This window comes from Neomonachus schauinslandi, chromosome 7 (assembly GCF_002201575.2).
Source record: "Neomonachus schauinslandi chromosome 7, ASM220157v2, whole genome shotgun sequence".
NCBI classification, from domain to species: domain Eukaryota; kingdom Metazoa; phylum Chordata; class Mammalia; order Carnivora; family Phocidae; genus Neomonachus; species Neomonachus schauinslandi.
The window spans coordinates 24,175,024-24,195,297 of record NC_058409.1 but is presented as its reverse complement, the minus strand read 5'-3'; the positions used below and the strand labels follow the sequence as shown (position 1 = coordinate 24,195,297).

At 38.1% G+C, this 20,274-nt stretch overlaps 1 protein-coding gene across 2 annotated transcripts in view; it reads right to left on the bottom strand.

Annotated features, from left to right (window-relative positions):
* The window catches only part of RAD50 (RAD50 double strand break repair protein), an 84,084-nt gene that overhangs the window by 48,255 nt on the left and 15,555 nt on the right, over window positions 1–20,274 (bottom strand). For both annotated transcript variants that reach the window (XM_021701731.1, XM_044916653.1), the window contains exons 3-6: window positions 17,079–17,230; window positions 13,852–14,037; window positions 13,289–13,493; window positions 174–302 (exon numbers count right to left, since the gene is read on the bottom strand). In XM_021701731.1, coding sequence (XP_021557406.1) covers window positions 174–302; window positions 13,289–13,493; window positions 13,852–14,037; window positions 17,079–17,230 — 672 coding nt within the window. The remainder of the gene's footprint in view (window positions 1–173; window positions 303–13,288; window positions 13,494–13,851; window positions 14,038–17,078; window positions 17,231–20,274) is intronic.

Sequence of the window (20,274 nt, the reverse complement as noted above, 5' to 3'; positions counted from 1 at the left end):
GTACAAACTATGAACCAAAGCTTATTCAATATCCTTCCTTTTAACATATATATGGAAATAACACAAACATCAAGATTTGTATTTTTTTCTGAAATGAGTGGCAAAATGGATTCAAATGAGGTTCATTATAATAATCTCAAAATTTTGAAGAACAAAATTCTACCACCACAGACCTTCTCCATTTTCTGTTCCAGTTCACTATTATCTTTCTCCATTTGCTTCTTCCGGCTATCCAAGGCTTTAATTTCATTGTCAAGTCTCATTATTTTAGAGAGATTTTGTTCAATTTCTTTTAGACGATTCTGAAAACAAACAAATACTGTACATAAATTTCACTACAGTTTATACTGCAAATGAATGGAAAGGAGTAAGATGTCCCGGGTTAGGTACTTAGTAAAAGTGATCTCTCATTTAGTGCTAACAATGCTAAAAATTATAAGAAGCAAAGAGAAACCAAGGATCAGAGACATTAAATAATTTGCACAACTCCTAACAGCTACTAAGACAAAAAAAAAGCAGTAATTAAACTTTTTTTAAAAAAATATTTTATTTATTTATTTATTTATAAATCAGAGAGAGAGAGAGAGTGAGCACAAGCAGGGGAAGTGGCAGGCAGAGGGAGAAGCAGGCGGCAGGCAGAAGGAGAAGCAGGCTCTCCGCTGAGCAAGGAGCCCAATGTGGGACTTGATCCCAGAACCTTAGGATCATAACCTGAGCCAAAGGCAGCCGCTTAACCAGCTGAGCCACCCAGACGTCCCTAAACTCCACTTCTAACTTCAAAGCCCACGTCTTGCCCTCAGCAGCTCCCACAGGTCATTCATTCACTGGGCAGCAGAGTCACATTATGTGAAGTACCACTTTATAAAAACTTAAATCTTTAATAGGCTGTTTTTAAAAAACAGATCTACTGTGTGGGCTAGAAATTCATGAGTCAGGAGTGCATTCTGAGGCTGAAGGCAAAATTTACACGGAAAACTATATTTTGACTCAAAGTCTGCTCAAGCACACAGAACTCTGAACAAGTGAAGTGTGACAAGTGATTTCACTGGCGGGCTTCTAGGGACAGCTGGTTGCCTAATCTCCTAGGAATATGTGCAACCAGATTCAGTGTTCTCTTCCTGGAGTAATGCTGAGGATACTCTTCTAATGTTTGCCTCTATAATTCCAAGGCTGACCAATTCCTCTTCTGAGATATTTTTAGAAACTTATTAAACTACCACACTATTAGAGTGCTTAGATATCAACTGTAAGCTTTCACTGCTGCACCAAAATGCACCCTTAACTTTAATGTCATTTAATAAAATTATAGTAATACCATATCTTGTGATTTGTAGTATTTTTTTTTTTTAAAGATTTTATTTATTTATTTGACAGAGAGCGAGAACACAAGTAGGCAGAGCAGCAGGCAGAGAGAGAGGGAGAGGCAGGCTCCCTGCTGAGCAGGGAGCCTGACACGGGGCTCGATCCCAGGACTCTGGGATCATGACCTGAGCCGAAGGCAGACACTTAACTGACTGAGCCACCCAGGCGCCCCCTTGTGATTTGTAATATTAACAAGTAGCATGTAATCACCATAAAAACAGGAACTTTGTTCACTAATGTATCCCGAAACACAAGAGACTGGTGTTCACTATGTGAGGTAATGGAAAAATGAGTAATTTCACCAATAATAATTCGTAACTTTCATTGACTGAACGCCTACTATATTGAAGACATTGTGCAAAATGCTGCTATACATTCACTCTAACCCTTATGAGACTACTTGCTAAGCAGGTGACTTGGAAGAATCAATGTGCATAAAGTCACAATCTTTTTTTTTTTTTTTTTAAGATTTTATTTATTTAAGAGAGAGAGAGAACATGAGGAGGGGGAGGGTCAGAGGGAGAAGCAGACTCCCCGCCGAGCAGGGAGCCCAATGCGGGACTCGATCCCGGGTCTCCAGGATCACGACCTGAGCCGAAGGCAGTCGCCCAACCAACTGAGCCACCCAGGCGCCCCATAAAGTCACAATCTTAATGATGAGAGAGGTAAGATGGAAGGCAGGGTGGTATAATGGTTAACACTGTAGGCTATGGGGACTGAAACAAGGTAAACCTCAACTTCACCTTGCACCATATAACCTTGAAATGAAGCATATACTTAAATGTAAGAACGCAAACTATAAAACTTCAAGAAGAAAACACAGAAGAAAATCTGTGTGATTTTGGGTCAGGCAAAGATTTCCTAATTAGGAAACCAAACAAACTGTACAAGCAAAAAAATGATAAATTAGATTTCATCAAAATTAAAAACTGCTGCTCTTCCAAGAGCAGTTAATAAAATACAGTATTTGCAAAATGCTTATATGATAAGGGCTTGCATCCACAATAAAAAGAAATCTCACAGCCACAAAAGACAAAAATCCCATTCAAAACAAGCAAATATCTGAACAGAAACTTAGCCAAAGAAGATACATAAAAAGACACAACATCCATAAGCATTAGAAAAATGAAAATTAAAACTACAATGAAAAAAAAAAACACTCAGAAATACTACCATGCATCTACTACAATGGCTAAAATAAAAAAGACTGACAATACTAAGTAGTGACAGGATGTAGAGCAACTGCATTCTTAGATGTTGTTGGCAGGACTACAAAATGGTACAGTCACTTTCAAAAGTAATTTGGCAGCTCATAAGGTTAAACATACACTTCCATATAACCTAGCAACCCACCACTAGGAAGTTACCCAAGAGATTAGAAAAGATATCTCGAAAAGCCTGTACACCAAAGCTTATAGCAGTTTTATTCCTAATAGCTAGAAGCCGGAAAGAGCCTAATATCCATCAACTAGGGAATGGATGAACAAATTGTAATATATCCACACAATTTGCCCTGGATATTAACACCTCAGCTGTGGTACTACACTCAGAAACTTCTCAGCTTCTATCACTGCCTCTTGCTGGCATTATCTGGGCTGGATCTATCGTGACACCTCTAGTGGCTTCATTCTTTAAATCCAGCCAGTCCACTAAGTCCGGAAAATTCCTTCTTTTTTTTTTTTTTAAAGATTTTATTTATTTATTTGACACAGAGAGAGCAAGAGAGAGAGACAGAGAGCAAGCACAAGCAGGGGGAATGGCAGGCAGGGGAGACGCAGACTCCCTGCTGAGCAAGGAGCCCGATGCGGGACTCGATCCCAGGACCCCGGGATCATGACCTGAGCCAAAGGCAGATGCTTAACAACTGAGCCACCCAGGTGCCCCCAGAATACTCCTTCTTTGAAATCTGCTTTCTTTAAAATTTATTTTAATTCCAGTGTAGTTCACATATAGTGTTATGACATCTGTTCAGTCCCTGCAGCACAAAACCCAGGTTCTATTCCCAGAGCACACCACCTAGTAAAAGAAGCCAGGACAAACAGAACAAAAAATATAGCAGAGTATTTAAAGCTGAGGTGTTAGTGTGAAATGAGACAATGAAGAAGTCGGGTTATCAGGTATACAAGAACCATGAACTTCTGTATGGAAGAAATAAGTACGCCAGAGGTGTTTTCTGAATTCAAAAACAAGTTTCTCAAGCAATTTCCACCCGAAGGCAAAATAGGACCAGGGTCAGGACAGAATGTGGTGGGACGAGAATAAAGTAGTTTATGACAGAATTCCTAAAGACAGAGGGAATCTATAAAAATGAGAAAGCATGAATGCAGTATTTGAAATGAAGCGGTCTTCTAGATGGCTCCGGGGGAGGTGATCTGACTCAAACCTTATGTTTAGTTCCATGAAGGGAATAAACCTAACCTTGTATGTCAAAGCTAAAACAAAACCAAACCAAACCTTTGAAATCAACCACTTAATAAATATTTACTGAACCACCTGCTATGTGCCAGGCACTGAGCTACGCTATGAGGACACAGAGAATAAAATTAAACCCATGGAGAACTAGTCAAAACTAAACACAAATAAAGAAACAATATATATATGTGTGTGATGAATCACTAAATTCTACTCCTGAAACCAGTATTACACTACATGTTAATTAACTAGAATTTGAATAAAAATTTGAAAACAAACAAACAAACAATACCTCACTATTTGCTACAGCCTTAGAATCCTGGCATCACTCAACAAATACCAGTTATCTCTTTGCCATACCTTCACATTCTTTCCTTACAATAAATGTTCCATTTCAACTATATGGATTTCATTGATACTGTTCAAGAACAGCTTGCTTTTTCACTGTCCCTACATCTCTAATTACTTACCCATTTATGATCAACAAAATCATAACCCCAATTCACTCCAATGTAATCCCCTCTGGCCATCTCAGACAAAATTCTCTTTCTTATTCCTCAGAGCCCTTACGCCTCTTGTCTTTTCTACCTTATGTGTGCCTGTCATCTTTCTAACCATGCTGCTTCTAAAGAAGATAAAATGTGTTCCAGGGTCTTGGGTATTACCATACAACATCTCTACACAGTAATCATAATAACTCATTCTAACATTAATCATAATTTATCATTCTTTTGTCTATTAAACTAAATTCTAAGCCCACTGGTTCTCCATAATCTGAATGCAATTCCCTCTCTCATTTTATCCTGGTTTACTTAACCTAGGCTCTTCCTCACGTGATTCTGTTTTGGTAAGTTGCATGTGTGAAAATATATAAAAATGTGGATGTAAATACATTTATAATGTATTTATACAAAAAAAGAAAAACTGCTGATAGGCTGTATTTGGAAGGTCAGAAATGAGTTGGAAGAGCGCCTCTTACTTTTCAACTCGTATTTTCCTATAATTTTTTTTCACTGTGAGCACATACTACTTTTAAAAGAAAAAATAAAAATACAAACAAACATACAACGCCTTCTACTCTGTCAGTTTGATTTTTCCCCATCCTTTAAGGCCCAGTTCAGTCATCCCTCCTCCCCTGAAGGCTTTGTGACAGATTTCTCTTCAAGACCATCCCCCCTTTTTTAACAGTTTTACTGAGATAGATTTCACATACCATATAACCCATCTGTTTGTGTATTTTTTTAAAGATTTTATTTATTTATTTGACAAAGAGAGAGAGAGAGCGCACAAGCAGGGGGAGTGGCAGGCAGAGGGAGAGGGAGAAGCAGGCTCCCCGCTGAGCAGATAGCCCTACGTGGGGCTTGATCCCAGGACCCAGGGATCATGACCCGAACCGAAGGCAGACACTTAACAGACTGAGCCACCCAGGTGCCCATAATCCACCTGTTTAAAGTGTACAATTTAACACTATTTAGTATATTCACAGAGTCGTGCAACCATTACCACAACCTAATCTTAGGGTATTTCAACTTCCAAAAAGGAAACTACGCCAATTAGCAGTCACTGTTCATTCCTCTCTACCACCTACCCTACACAATCAATTTTCTGTCTCTCTAGATTTGCCTTTTTTGGACATTTCAAATAAATGGAATCGTATAATATGTGATCTTTTGTAATTGGCTCCTTTCACTTAATGTGTTTTCGAGGTTCTTGCCTGTTGTAGCATGTATCAGAACTTCATTCCTTTTTATGGCTGAATAATATTCCAATGTAAGGGTATGCTACATTTTATTCAGCAGTAAATGGACAACTGAGTTGTTTCCATTTTTTGGCTATTATGAATAATGCTGCTATGAACGTCCCTATACAAGTTTTGTATAGATGAATTTTTTTAATTTCTCTTGGGTAGAAGATATTTTTTTTTTTTAAAGATTTTATTTATTTATTTGACAGACAAGAGACAGCAAGAGAGGGAACACAAGCAGGGGGAGTGGGAGAGGGAGAAGCAGGCTTCCTGCTGAGCAGGGAAGCCTGATGTGGGGCTCGATCCCAGGGATCATTACCTGAGCCAAAGGCAGACACTTAATGATTGAGCCACCCAGGTGCCCCTGGGAGTAAGATACATAAGGAGTAAAATTGCTGGATCATATGTTAACTCTTTAACATTTCAAGGAATTGCTGAACTGTTTTCCAGTGTCGGATGCATCATTTTACATTCCCACCAGCATATATGAGGGTTCCAATTTCTCCCTATCCTTATTAACACTAATTATACATCTTTTTGATTTACAGCCACTCTGTGATTTTGATTTGTATGTTCCTGAAGAATAATGATGTCAAATATCTTTTTATGTGTCTTTGGACACACAGATACCTTCTTTAGAGAAACATCTATTTAGATCCTTTGCACATTTTCAATTTGTTATTTTTTTAATTATTGAGTTTATATAGAGTTCGTTATATATTCCAGAAAAAGGTCCCTTTTTAGATATATAACTGGCAATTATTTTCTCCCTTTTTGTGGGTTGTCGTTTTGCTTCTCGATGATGTAGTCTGCAAAACCAAGTTTTTTATTTCGAGGAAGTCCAATTTATCTATTTTTTCTTTCCTCACTTGTGCAACAGACACCACCTTTTAGCTCCTAAAGAACCTATGCTTTAAACGATATTATTTGCATAGCTCTTCAAATTACTCCTTTGTGAGCCTATCTTCTTAAAAAGTTTCCTTGTTTCTCCTAATAGATTTTAAGTTCTTTAAAAGCAAGGTCCAAGTTTTTGGCCTCATCATCCCCAAGAGCACCTGGCACAGTGCTACGCAAAAAACAATATTCACTAAATAATGCAATAATGTCAATGGGTACTGGAACAGAAATAAAACCAAAGCTTTTCTAGTTTACAATTCAAAAATCTATACCAGGAGGTTGGAAGATGGCAATGGAGTAGGAGGACCCTAGGCTCACCTCACCCCACAAATACAAGTAGATAACTATCAAATCATCCTCAATACCCCAGAAATCTATCTGAAGTCTGGCAGAACAAACTCCACAACTAAAGGTAGAGAAGAAGTCACAGTGAAGAAGACAGGGAGTGCAGAGATGCAGTTTATGGCCCCTGGGGTGGGGAAGGAGAAGCAGTCACTGAGAAGGGTGAGAAGATAGACTAACACTCAGGGAAGCACACAAGAGAAAACAAATCCCCATAGCAATTCACCTGGAAAGCGAGAGGGCCTGAATTTTTGGAGTTTTTGCAACTAGTGGAGCCTGGAGTTTTAAAGGTCAACGTGTTTGGCTCTGGGAAAGCTCAAAGGGCATTGGGGCTGCTCTTGGAGAAAATGTGGGGCAAACAGCCACGGAAACAGCAATTTGAAGAGCTCCTGGGGCACACAGTGGGGAGGTTAGTTGCTCCTCTCAGAGCATGTCCTCGAGAGGCAATGTTCATTCAGAGACCGCTCCGGGAACAAAGGAACTGGCAGGCACCATTTCCCTCCCCATCCCTAAGCATAAGCAGAGGGCCATCTGCAGGAACCAGCCCAGCCCTGACACTTGCTACCTTACTTACACTAAGCCATGCCCCCCCAACGCCCCAGTGGAACCTCTGCTCCCAATCACCCTCACCTTAGTCCCAGTGCAACAGGTCCCCTCCCCAAGAAGACTGGCCCAAACCCCTGCCAAGATCGCATCTCCCAACGCAGGAGTTTTGCGGAGCCTCGGTTCCAGTGGCAGTGGTGATAGATCTCATTTCACAAGCAGAACAGAGTACACCTAGTTAAAATGTGCCACAATCAGGCCAGGGACCCAACAATGCCCACAACAGGTAGAGACAGCCTCTGCAAATGACTGGTTTGAAGGATAAAGTGGCTAGGATACAAAAGTGGAGCACATGAAGCACACATAGGAGATGCTTCCAGAAGCACCAGGCTCCAGAGAACAGGGGACACTACACTGCAGGGCACTATAGGACGACCTCTTCTTCATAAAGGCATTCCCCTCAAAAATAGGAAACACAGCTGACTTTCCTGACACACAGTAACAGGCACAGAGACTTAGACAAAATGAGAAGACAGAAGTATTTGTCCCAAATCTAAGAACAGGACAAGGCCACAGCTACAAATCTAAGTGAAACAGAAATAAGTAACATGCCTGTTGGAGAATTTAAAGCAATGATGATAAGGATACTCACTGGACTTGGGAAAAGAGGGGAAGACATCACTGAGAGCATTAACACAGAGATAATGAATAACATAGCAGAGATAAAGGGCTCAATAAATGAAATGAGAAACACTCTTGATGGAATGAACAGCAGGCTGGAAGAAGCAGAAGAAAGATACAGTGACCCCCAAAAGAGACTAATGGAAAGTCATCAAACTGAATAAAAGGAAGAAAAAAGAATTATGCAAAATGAGAACAGACAGGGACGCCTGGGTGGCTCAGTCAGTTGAGCGTTTGCCTTAGGTTCAGGTCATGATTCCAGGGTCCTGGGATCAAGTACCACATCGGGCTCCTTGCTCAGCAGGGAGCCTGCTTCTCCTTCTGCCTGCCGCTCCCCCTGCTTGTGCTCTCTCTCTGACAAATACATAAATAAAATCCTAAAAAAAAAAAAAAAAAAAAAGAGAACAGACTTTGGGAACTCAGTGACTCCACCAAACATAACGTTTGTATTATAGGAGTCCCAGAAGAAGAGAGAGAAAATGGGGCAGAGAATTTATCTGAAGAAATAATAGCTGAAAACTTCCTTAATCTGGAAGAGATTAAGGAGATACCAGATTCAGGACATCTTTTCTGACCCCAAAGCTGTGAAACTAGACATCAGTCACAAGAAAAAATGTGGCATTAAATACACAGAGATTAAATAACATGCTACTAAACAATGAATGGGTCAACCAGAAAATAAAAGAAGAAACAAAAAAGTACGTGGAGGGGTACATGGTAGGCTCGGTTGGAGGAGCGTGAGACTCCCGATCTCAGGGTTGTAAATTCAAGCCGCATGCTGGGTGAAGAGATTACTAAAAAAATAAATAAAACTTTTTAAAAAAGTACATGGAAACAAATGAAAATGAAACACAACAGTTCAAAACTGTTGGGACACAGCAGAAGCTGTTCTAAGAGGGAAATTTATAGCAATAGAGACCTACCTAAAGAAGACATGTCTCAAATAAACAACCTAACCTTACACCTAAAGGTGCTAGAGAAAAGAGCAAACAAAACCCAAACAAACCTCTTCCCCCCTCCCCCGCCAGCTCGTGATTTCTCTTTCTCTCACAAATAAATAAATACAACCTTAAAAAACAAAACAAAAACTCCCAACAAACAAAACTCCAGGACCACATGGCTTTACAAGTAAGTTTGACATACCAAAACCAGATAAAGACACCATAAAAAAAAGAGAACTACAGGCCAATATCTCTGATGAACATGGATGTAAAAATCCTCAACAAAATACTAGCAAACCGAATCCAACAATAAATAATCAGGGTGGCTCCCCATTGAGGATGGTGTTAGCCGTGGCTCAGTCAGTTAAGCATCTGCCTTTGGTCTCCCTCTGCCTCCTCCCCACTGCTCATGCTTTGTCTTTCCCTGTCTCTCAAGTAAATAAATAAAATCTTAAAAAAAAAAAAAAATCATTCACCACGATCAAGTAGTATTTATTTCTGGGTTACAAGGTTGGTTCAATATTTGCAAATCAATCAGTATGATGCATCACATCAGTAAGACAAAGGGTAAGAACCTTATGATCATTTCAATAGACGCAGAAAAAGCATTTGACAAATACAACATCCATTCATGATAAAAACTCTCAAAAAAGTAGGCTTAGAGGGGACATACCTCAACATAATAAAGGCCATCTATGAAAAACACACGGCTAACACCATCCTCAATGGGGAGAAACTGAGAGCCATTCCCCAAGGTCAGGAACAAAACTTTTATTCAATATAGTAATACAAGTCCTAGACACAGCAATCAGACAACTAAAAGAGACAAAAGGCCTCCAAACTGGTAAGGAAGAAGTAAAATTTTGACTATTGGCAGATGACATGATACTATATATTGTAAATATATGGTATGCTATATACATACAATCGTCAACATACTAAATAATACACAGTGTACATACTATACATATATGTGTATACATGTATATACGCACTACATATATGTATATAATACATATATACATATATAACCAGAAAGACCATCAAAAAACTATTAGAACTGGGCGTCTGGGTGGCTCAGTTGGTTAAGCGACTGCCTTCGGCTCAGGTCATGATCCTGGAGTCCCTGGATCGAGTCCCGCATCGGGCTCCCTGCTCGGCAGGGAGTCTGCTTCTCCCTCTGACCCTCCTCCCTCTCATGCTCTCTGTCTCTCATTCTCTCTGTCTCAAATAAATAAATAAAATCTTTAAAAAAAAAAACAACTATTAGAACTGATAAACAAATTCAGTAAAATCGAAGGAAACAAAACCAATTATATTTCTATACACCAATAATGAAGCAGCAGAAAAAGAAATTAAGAAAACAATCCCATTTACAATTGCACCAAAAACAGTAAGACACCTAGGAGTAAACCTAACCAAAGAGGTGAAAGACCTGTACTCTGAAAACCATAGAATACTGATGAAAGAAAATGAAAATGACCCAAAGAAGTGGGAAGACATTCCATGCCCATAGATTGGAAGAACAAATACTGTTGAAATGTCTATACCACCCAAAGCAATCTACAGATTTAATGCAATCCCTATCAAAATACCAACAGCATTTTTTCACAGAACTAGAATAAACAATCCAAAAATCTGTACGGAACCACAAAACCCCGAAGAGCCACAGCAATCTTGAAAAAGAAAAGCAAAACTGGAGACGTCGCAATTCCAGACTTCAAATTATATTACGAAGCTGTAGTGATCAAAATAGTATGGTACTGGCACAAAAACAGACACACAGATCGATAGGACAGAAAATCCAGAAATTAACCCACAATAATATGGTCAACTAATCTTCGACAAAGCAGGAAAGAATATCCAAAGGAAAAAAGACTGTTCGACAAATGGTATTGGGAAAACTGGTCAGCTACATGCGAAAGAATTAAACTGGACCACTTTCTTACACCATACACAAAAATAAAATGGATTAAAGACCTAAATGTGAGACTTTAAACTATAAAAGTCCTAGAAGCGAGCACAGGCAGTAATTTCTCCAACACAGGCCACAGCCATTTTTTCCCCACACAGGTCCCTTCAGGGAAGGGAAACAAAAGCAAAAATAAACTATTGGGATTACATTGAAATAAAAAGCTTCTGCACAAAGAAGACATCAAAACTAAAAAGTAACTTATGGAATGGGAGAAGATAAAACATATAAAGAACTGATACAACCCAACACCCGAGAAACAAATAATCCAATTAAAAAATGGGCATAAGACATGAACAGACATTTCTCCAAAGAAGACATCAAGATGGCAGACACATGAAAAGATGCTCAACATTACTGTTCATCAGGGAAATGCAAATCAAAACTACAATGAGATACCATCTCACACCTGTGAGAATAGATAAAATCACAAGATGGTACTGAGGATGTGGAGAAAAAGGAACGCTTGTGCACTACTGGTGGGGATGCAAACTGCGGCAGCCACTCTGGAAAACAGTAAAAAGTTAAAAATAGAACTACCTTATGATCCAGCAATTGCACTACTGGGTATTACCCAGAGTATACAAGAACACTCATTCGAAGGGATACATGCACCCCTATGTTTATAGCAGCATTATTTACAATGCTGAGATATGGAAGCAGCCCAAGTGCCATCGACTGAAGAATGGATAAAGATGTGATATATAGAGACAATGGACTATTACTCAGCCATAAAAAAAGAATGAAATCTTGCCATTTGCAACAACATGGATGGAACTAGATAGTAGAATGCTAAGTGAAACAAGTCAGAGAAAGACTAATTTGATTTCACTCATACATGGAATTAAGAAACAAAACGAACAAAGGCAAAATAAAAAAGGAGACAAAATAAGAAATAGACTTTTTTTTTTTTTAAAGATTTTATTTATTTATTTGACAGAGAAAGAGAAAGAGCAAACACAAGCAGGGGGGAGCGGCAGATGGAGAGGGAGAAGCAGGCTCCCCACTGAGAAGGGAGCCCCATGTGGGGCTTGATCCCAGGACCCTGGGATCGTGACCTGAGCAAAAGGCCGAGGCTTAACTGACTGAGCCACCCAGGTGCTCCAAGAAACAGACTTAACTATGGAGAACAAACTGATGATTACCAGAGGGGAAGTGGGTAGGAGGATAGGTGAAATAGATGATGGGGATTAAGGAATACCTTTGTCATGATGACCATCAGATGATTAATATAAAAACTTTTTAAAATGAATGAATGAATAAATAAATAAAAATTAAAAAAAATCTATACTAGTATTTAGAGATGAATTTAAGAGCCAAATCAGTTAACTTTTACATAATTAAAAAAAAATTCTTCTACTATTTGAAACCTAGAAAATGGCCATTTTCAAGGATGCTGTTACTTATTTAGGCTAGGAACACTTTAAGAGCAAGGACATAACTGTAGTTCTCCTTGTACCTGTAACCCCAAGCACAGTATACCTTGTATACCCCTTGCACACAGGAAACAATAAATGTTTAGGAAGCGTACATTTTTATTTATGGTCTTTATGGCCTTTCTTATAAACCACAAGAATTTAGAAAACTGTCAGATATATCAACATGTTATGCATCAATTCCAAATTTTATGCAATGTCAAGAAAATCCTGAAAATTATAAAAATTCCCTGGAAAGATGTGTCAATTAAAAAAAAAAATCTTGGGGCACCCGGGTGGCTCAGTCCTTAAGCATCTGCCTTCGGCTCAGGTCATGATCCCAGGGTCCTGGGATCAAGCCCCGCATCAGGCTCCCTGCTCAGCGGGAGGCCTGCTTCTCCCTCACCCACTCCCCCTGCTTGTGTTCCCTCTCTGGCTGTCTCTCTGTCAAATAAATAAATAAAATCTAAAAAAAAAAAAAATCTCCTTAAGAATAAGTAATGTGGAAGGTTGGGTCATTATTCAACAACTAAAGATGTACCTCAGTAACTTGGTATGATGGTACGAATTTGTTTACTCTCAAATTCAAGCTCTTTGGGCAATTCTAAGACTAACCACCCAATACAGAACTAAGATATTAACCATAACATTATAGAGTGATATTTTTTTCAAGAAATATATACAACATCCAGGGGCGCCTGGGTGGCTCAGTTGGTTAAGCGACTGCCTTTGGCTCAGGTCATGATCCTGGAGTCCCTGGATCGAGTCCCGCATCGGGCTCCCTGCTCAGCAGGGAGTCTGCTTCTCCCTCTGACCCTCCCCCCTCTCATGTGCTCTCTCTCATTCTCCCTCTCTCAAATAAATAAATAAAAAATCTTTAAAAAAAAAAAAAAAAGAAAGAAATATATACAACATCCAAATTTATATAAAAATAAAGTGCTTTAAGGGATGCTACCATGATAAAAGGTGACGTTCTTACCTTCAATGGATCAAGTTCGTTCTCATAGGATTTGACAATTTCCTTTGATGATGTTAACTGGGCTTCCTTACTAGTAATCTGGTCACGTATCTCACAAGCTTTTTCCTTATTTTGCTTCAAATATTTTAGTTCTGTTTGACATTCTTTTACTTTCTGACCCTGTGTCTGTCGTACCTGCCGCAGTGTTTCCAAGGCTTTTATGTACCTTTGGAGATATTAAATAAAAATCAAACTTCTGTCCAAGGGAATTACAGTAGATTTAAACAATGGAATATTACATAGTTGTTAAGATGACATTTACAAAGAGTTATTAATAACTTAGAAAATGCTTATGATGTAATGGTAAATGAAAAAGTTACATATAAATTATCAACAGGTCAATAAAGATGTACAGAATGAAAACAGAAAGGAAATATGCCTAGTGGTTGTTATTGGATGACAGGTAATAACTAATGACTTTTTTACTTTTAAAACATTTTCTCTTTAAAAAAGAAGCATCCAAATTGCAACCATGGCTCAATAACTTAATGGGTTTTTATAAAGTCTCGCAAAAGGTTACAAACCTTGTTGCTGAAAAAATCTCATCAAATTTTTGCTTCAGAGCCTTTCCTTCACTTAAAGGCCAATTAGAGTCTTCTTGGTGACAAAAAATGACATTATTTAGCACAGACCTGGAAACCCCAAGAGAACTTATCATCTCTCGGTCAATTTCTGCACACTTAGAGCTGACACTGACCTTCTCACCATGCCTACAGAAAACAAAAATCGAGAATTTATGTAAAAAAAAAACCCAAAAACCAAAACCCCTCCATTTGTACCTGTTTAATCATTCCTTTACACTGTACTTGTTAAAAAAAAAAAAGAAAAGAAAAAAGAAGGAAAAAAAAAAAGTCCTCTCATCCATCCCATTACAATAGGTTCCTCATGGTAAAAAGTTTAAATGATTCAGCAGTTCAATGATGAAAAAGTATGTAAAACAGCACAGGACAGGAAATGATGCCAGAATTAATTTTTTTTACATGTTTGGACTTCGAAATACAGTAATTTAAAATATTTATAGACAATAAACAGAGGAAACTATCTTCCATCCCCAGAATTTAAAAATAAGAAAAGTAAGAGACTTAAAAGAATAAAACAGGATGATCCACAGCAGATAGGCAACAGTGCCTTAAACAAAGACATCTAAAGACTGTATTGTTTAGATAGGGACTGTTCAGTAAGAGACACACTGTAAAGAGAGAACAAAGGCAAACTTTAGTGATGCTCACCTAAGCAAATCCAAGGACTCTTAATCAGTAGACCTCAACTTCTAAGGTCACACTGACAAGGCAATCCAACAGACAGAAGTGTCTTAGGGTCTTTTAAAAGATAAGTTCCCCTCAAAAAATAAAAATAAAAAATAAATAAAAGATGAGTTCCCTACATAATTTTAAGTAGGGCCAGGAGCATCCCTGCCCTTGGATTCCAAGAGATGTCTCAGTACCTTTCATAAGAAGGACATATTCAACATTTTCTTTCCTATCTTCTGTGCAGAATGTGTTAATAACTAGATTAGGTGGGCAGAAGTAGTGTCTCTATTTACTATCATTTATATATTCCAATATGTGCTTTGAAAATACTACACTGAATACACTGAGAATGTTTTGTAGGGGTATAGAATGGACACAGAACAGGAGATTATTACATTAGACCAGGGAAAGATGATGGTAGCTTGAACTAGAATGGTCATTGCACAGATGGAAAGACTCAAGAGACATTTAGGTTAAATCCATAGGACCCGATAATGAGGTGTCAAGAGAGACAGGTTATTGGTTTGTGTCAGTGGACTGACGGGAGTGCCATTCACTGCGATGAGGAGCACTGCAAGAGTATCAGGTTGTGGGAGGTTTTTTAGGTGTCAAGGGGAAAGACTCATGAGCTTGGTTTTGAACTTTCTGAATCTGAGGTGTCTTTGAAAGAGCTGGTAGAACATGAGAAAGGCAGTTGCGTACATAGGTCTAGAAATAAAGGTCTGGAGACCTAAATCTCTGAGTCACCTATGAATATACAGTAATTTGAGCAATGGATATGGATGAGATTAACTAGGAAGAGAATATAGAGCAGAAATAGAAGAGGATCTAGGAGGCTGTCCAACTCCTATCTTTAGTGGCTGGGTAGGATGTGGCCGTGAAGAAGAGAACAGTGTCGTGTCATGGAAGACTATTAAAGATTTCCAAGAAGTTATTAACAGCTACCATTTACTGAATTACAGCACACAGAACAATGGCCCTTCAAAGATACTTACATTCTAATCCCTGGAATTTGTGAATCTGTTGGGTTACATGGCAGAATAACGATTATAGATGGAGTTAAGGTTGCTTATCACCTAGACCCTAAATAGAGGAATTACCCTGGATTATTTTGGTGGGTCAACACAATCACAACGGTCCTTAATTGGGAGAGGGAGGCAGAAGAGAAGGTCAGAGTGATGTACGGTGAGAACTCTGCCCACTATTGCTGGCTTTGAAGATGAAGGAGGGTCATGAGCCAAGGAATGTGGGTGGACTGTAAAAGAAAGGGCACGGAAATAGATCTTCCCTGGATCCTGCAGAAAGGAACACAGCCCTGCCAACATCTTGATTTTAAGCCAGTGAGACCCAATTCAGATTTATAAATTACAGAACTATAAGGTAATAAATGTGTATTGTTTTAAACCACTAAGTTTGTGGTTTGTTTTGCAGTCATGGAAAACTAATACGTGAGCTCTTACTACCTGTTAAGTGTTTTATATGCATTAGCTCAATCCTTAAAACAGCTAAGATATATGTAGTAATAATGAATCTCCATTTTACAAATAAAAAAACACAGGCTTGCTATGAGATCTATTTTGTAAAGCAATAGCATTATCCTAATTAACGCAGAAGGTACCTGTGACCTTAGTTAGAACTGTTTCAGTAGAGGAATAAAATTGGGCTGGAGGAGGAGTGAGGAGGAAGAACAGAAATGGAGACAGTATCAACAACTCTTCTTGAGAAGACTGGCTGGAAAGGGGAAGATGGAGGCAGACAGTAATTGGCATGGAATGAAATTCAAGGGGTGTGGGAGAGACCTGAGTGTGTTTACATGCCAAGGAAACAAACCTGCTTAAGGAGCCAGCAGCTAAAATCCTGCCTCTAGCAAATAATAGGTGCTAAACGTTATTAATTAAAGGAACTACTTCATTAGTTGAACAAATAAATGAACAAGTAAAAGGGAGGGGCAAGGGGACAATTAAGTAATGTGCTCAACAAGGATAATAAAGCTTTGAAGCCAGAACAGGCTAATTCCAAAATCCATTCCCATTACAACATACCTCCCTCCAACAAAGGTAACAGTCGAAAGGGACGAATTCTCTCTTTCCTGTTGGTATGCTTCTCATCTCACCCACTCCTACACATGATACTAGCATTTTCCATTCATTCAATCTATATTTAAGTGATTGTGCACCTTCAAGTGAGCAACTGTTCATAAATTACTCAAAGGAATGTAGCATTATCACTAAATCTTTAATGGGATCATTCTGTTTAACTGATAAATAGATCAAACAACAAATGTTCATAGCGGATGAAGCTATACATATGAAGGGGCAGGGAGTACACAGGAACTCTACTTTCTGCTCAGTTTTGCTGAGAACCTAAAACTGCTCTAAAAAATAAAGTCTGTTTAAAAAAATTAACATGCTCCCCTAAAATAATGGGAAAAAACCCATTAGGTTCTTATGAACCTAAATGACTGAAAATGAACAGATATTCAAATATAAATAAACACCTACTTTGTTCTAGTAATGACTCCTTCCAGGGTTTTAAATTCTGTCTTTTTGCTTTTCTGAGTACACACCATAGACCTCTGTACAGCTATAAGTTCTCCATTGACATCACGAAACTGCAGACGAATCTGGGCTCTAACATCTGTTTCTTGAGCAACCTTTGAAGATAAACGGAGAAAAATTATGCTACCTTAGTAAGTATCAGAACATTCGTTCTAAAAGAAAAGACACAAGCAATCTTACCAAAAATTAGAACAAAAAAAAGAAAAACTTAAACATCCAAAATGAGTGACAGTTTTACAGGCTACTCAATATATAGTAAGAAAAGGATACTCTTTAATTGATCTACTAAAATTGTTTATTTTCTGTTATTCAGTATCATTAGGAGATCAGGTATGTAGATTTTTCAAATAAATAAATTTTACCTTCTTATCAAAAGTGTTTTCCAACAGATTTTTAAAAACATACACAGGCTTACAGAAAAGTAAAAATACAATATATAGAACTTTTCTCCCCCGAACCAATTGAGATTAAGTTGCTGATTTGATGTCCCATCAATATTTCCTACAAAATAGGGACACTGTCAAACATAAAAATCAGGAAATTTAGAGTGATGTATTACTACCATATGGTCCCCAGATTCCATTCAAGTTTTGCCGACTGTTCCAATATGCCCTTTACAACAAAAGGATTATATAGTGTATGACAGGTCAGAATTATATATTGTATTACACACTGTTCAGAATTACATATTGTTGTCATGCCTCTAGTTTCTTTCAGTCTGGGACAGTTCCTCAGATTTTCCTTGACTTTCATGACTGATAACTTTGAAAATTATAAAACAGTATTTCAGAGACTATTTCCCAAAATTTGGGTTTGTCTAATATTTCCTCATGACTAGAATAAGATTATGCACCTTTGGCAGGAGTATTACAGAAGTGACGTGAGTTCCTTTCATTGCATCTTGTCAAATGGGACATGATTTCAATTTATCCCACTATTGGGATAATGGTGGCATCTGTCACACTTCTCTACCATAAAATTATTTTTTATACTTCACTATTAATAAATATTTGGGAGATACATGGAGACCATGTTAATATCTCAAACCTCATCACACTTTCTTCCACTAGTTTTAGCATCTATTAATGTTTCTTACCTGAATGAACTATTTCTATGATAGCTATCAAATAGTAATTTTCTAGTTCCATTATTTCTCCTACATTTATTTGTTAAGATTCTACTATAAGGGTTTTGTCGTTTCCTCATTTTTTATTTTCATTTAAAAAAATATTACTATAGACTCCTACATTCCTCACTTGGACTCCAGTTCCCAACCAGGATGCCACAGTTAGCTTCTGTGGATGCCTTCCTCCCTCAGCTTCACCAACTGGCTTACGTACTGAATGAATTAGGGATGAAGGAAGGTGCTGAGTTTTTACCATGAATACTGAATTTATTTTATTTTGTTTTTAAAGATTTATTTATTTTAGAGAGAGCGTGAGCTCAAGCACAAGCGGGTGTAGAAGAGGAAGAGAATCTTCAAGCAGACTCCCCGCTGAGCAGGGAGCCCACCATGGGGTTAGATCTCATGACTCATGAGATCATGACCTGAGCAGAAACCAAGAGTCAGATGCTCAGCAGACTTAGCCACCCAGACACTTCATGAATTTAAAAAATGTTTTTGTACTTACTGATGCTCATATGATTTTTCTCCTTTATTCTGTTAATCAGTGGCAAACTACATTGATCGGTTTTCAAATGTTAAACAAACTTGCATTCCTAAGATAAACCCAACTTATTCATGGTATATTATTTCTATTTGCATATTAATGAATTTGGTTGGTTACCATTTTCCTATGGATTTTTGCATTTTTGTTCATCAGGGGTATCCATAGTTCTCCTGTAATGTCTTTGGTTTTGGTATCAGGGTAATGTTAGCCTCATAAAATGAGTTGGGACATATTTCCTCTGCCTCTCTTTTCTGAAAGTTTGTGTAGAATTGACATTATTTCTTCCTAAAATGTTTGGTAGAATTGAGGGAAATCATCAGGTCCTGAAGTTCTCATCATGAGGTTTTTAACTGTTAATTTCTTCAACAGGAATATTTTTTTCTTGGGTGACCTTTAGTAGTTGGTGTCCTTAATAGAATTTGTCCATTTCATCTAAGTTGAATGTACTGGCATAAAGTTGCTAACAATATTGTCTTATTACCTATATAGTGCCTGTAGGATCTGTAGTGATATTGCCTTGTTTACTCTGAATATTGATAATTTCTGTCTTCTTTTTCTTGATCATGCTTAGAGGTTTATTAATTTCACTTTTTTTTTTTAAGAAAGAAACAAGGTTTCACTGGTTTTCTCTGTTGTCTTTGTATTCTTTGTATTCTATTTCACTTATTTTTGCTCTTATCTTTATTTAATTTCTCCCCTTTGCCTATTTTGAGTTTAATTAGCTTGTCTTTTTCAAGCTTCTTAAGATGGAAGCTCTCAGGTCATTAATTTCAGATATTTTTTCTTTTCTAACACTTGATTCTATAAATTTCCTTTTTTTTTATTATGTCAGTCACCATACAGTACATCATTAGTTTTTGATGTAGTGCTCCATGATTCACTGTTTGCGTATAACATAGTGCTCCATGCAATATGTGCCCTCCTTAATACCGATCACCAGGCTAACGCATCCCCCATCCTCCTCCCCTCTAAAACCCTCAGTTTGTTTCCTGGAGTCCATAGTCTCTCATGGTTCATCTCCCCCTCTGATTCCCCCGCTTCATTTCTCCCTTCCTTCTCCTAATGTTCTCCATGCTATTCCTTATGTTCCACAAATAAGTGAAACCATATGATAATTGACTTTCTCTGCTTGACTTATTTCACTTAGCATAATCCCCTCCAGTTCCATCCACGTTGATGCAAAAGTTGGGTATTCATCCTTTCCGATGGCTGAGTAATATTCCATTGTATATATGGACCACATCTTCTTTATCCATTCGTCTGGTGAAGGGCATCTGGGCTCTTTCCACAGTTTGGCTATTGTGGACATTGCTGCTATGAACGTTGGGGTGCATATGGCCCTTCTTTTCACTACATCTGTGTTTCTGGGGTAAATACCCAGTAGTGCAATTGCTAGGTCAAAGGGTAGCTCTATTTTTAATTTTTTGAGGAACCTCCACACTGTTTCCCAAAGTGGCTGTACCAACTTG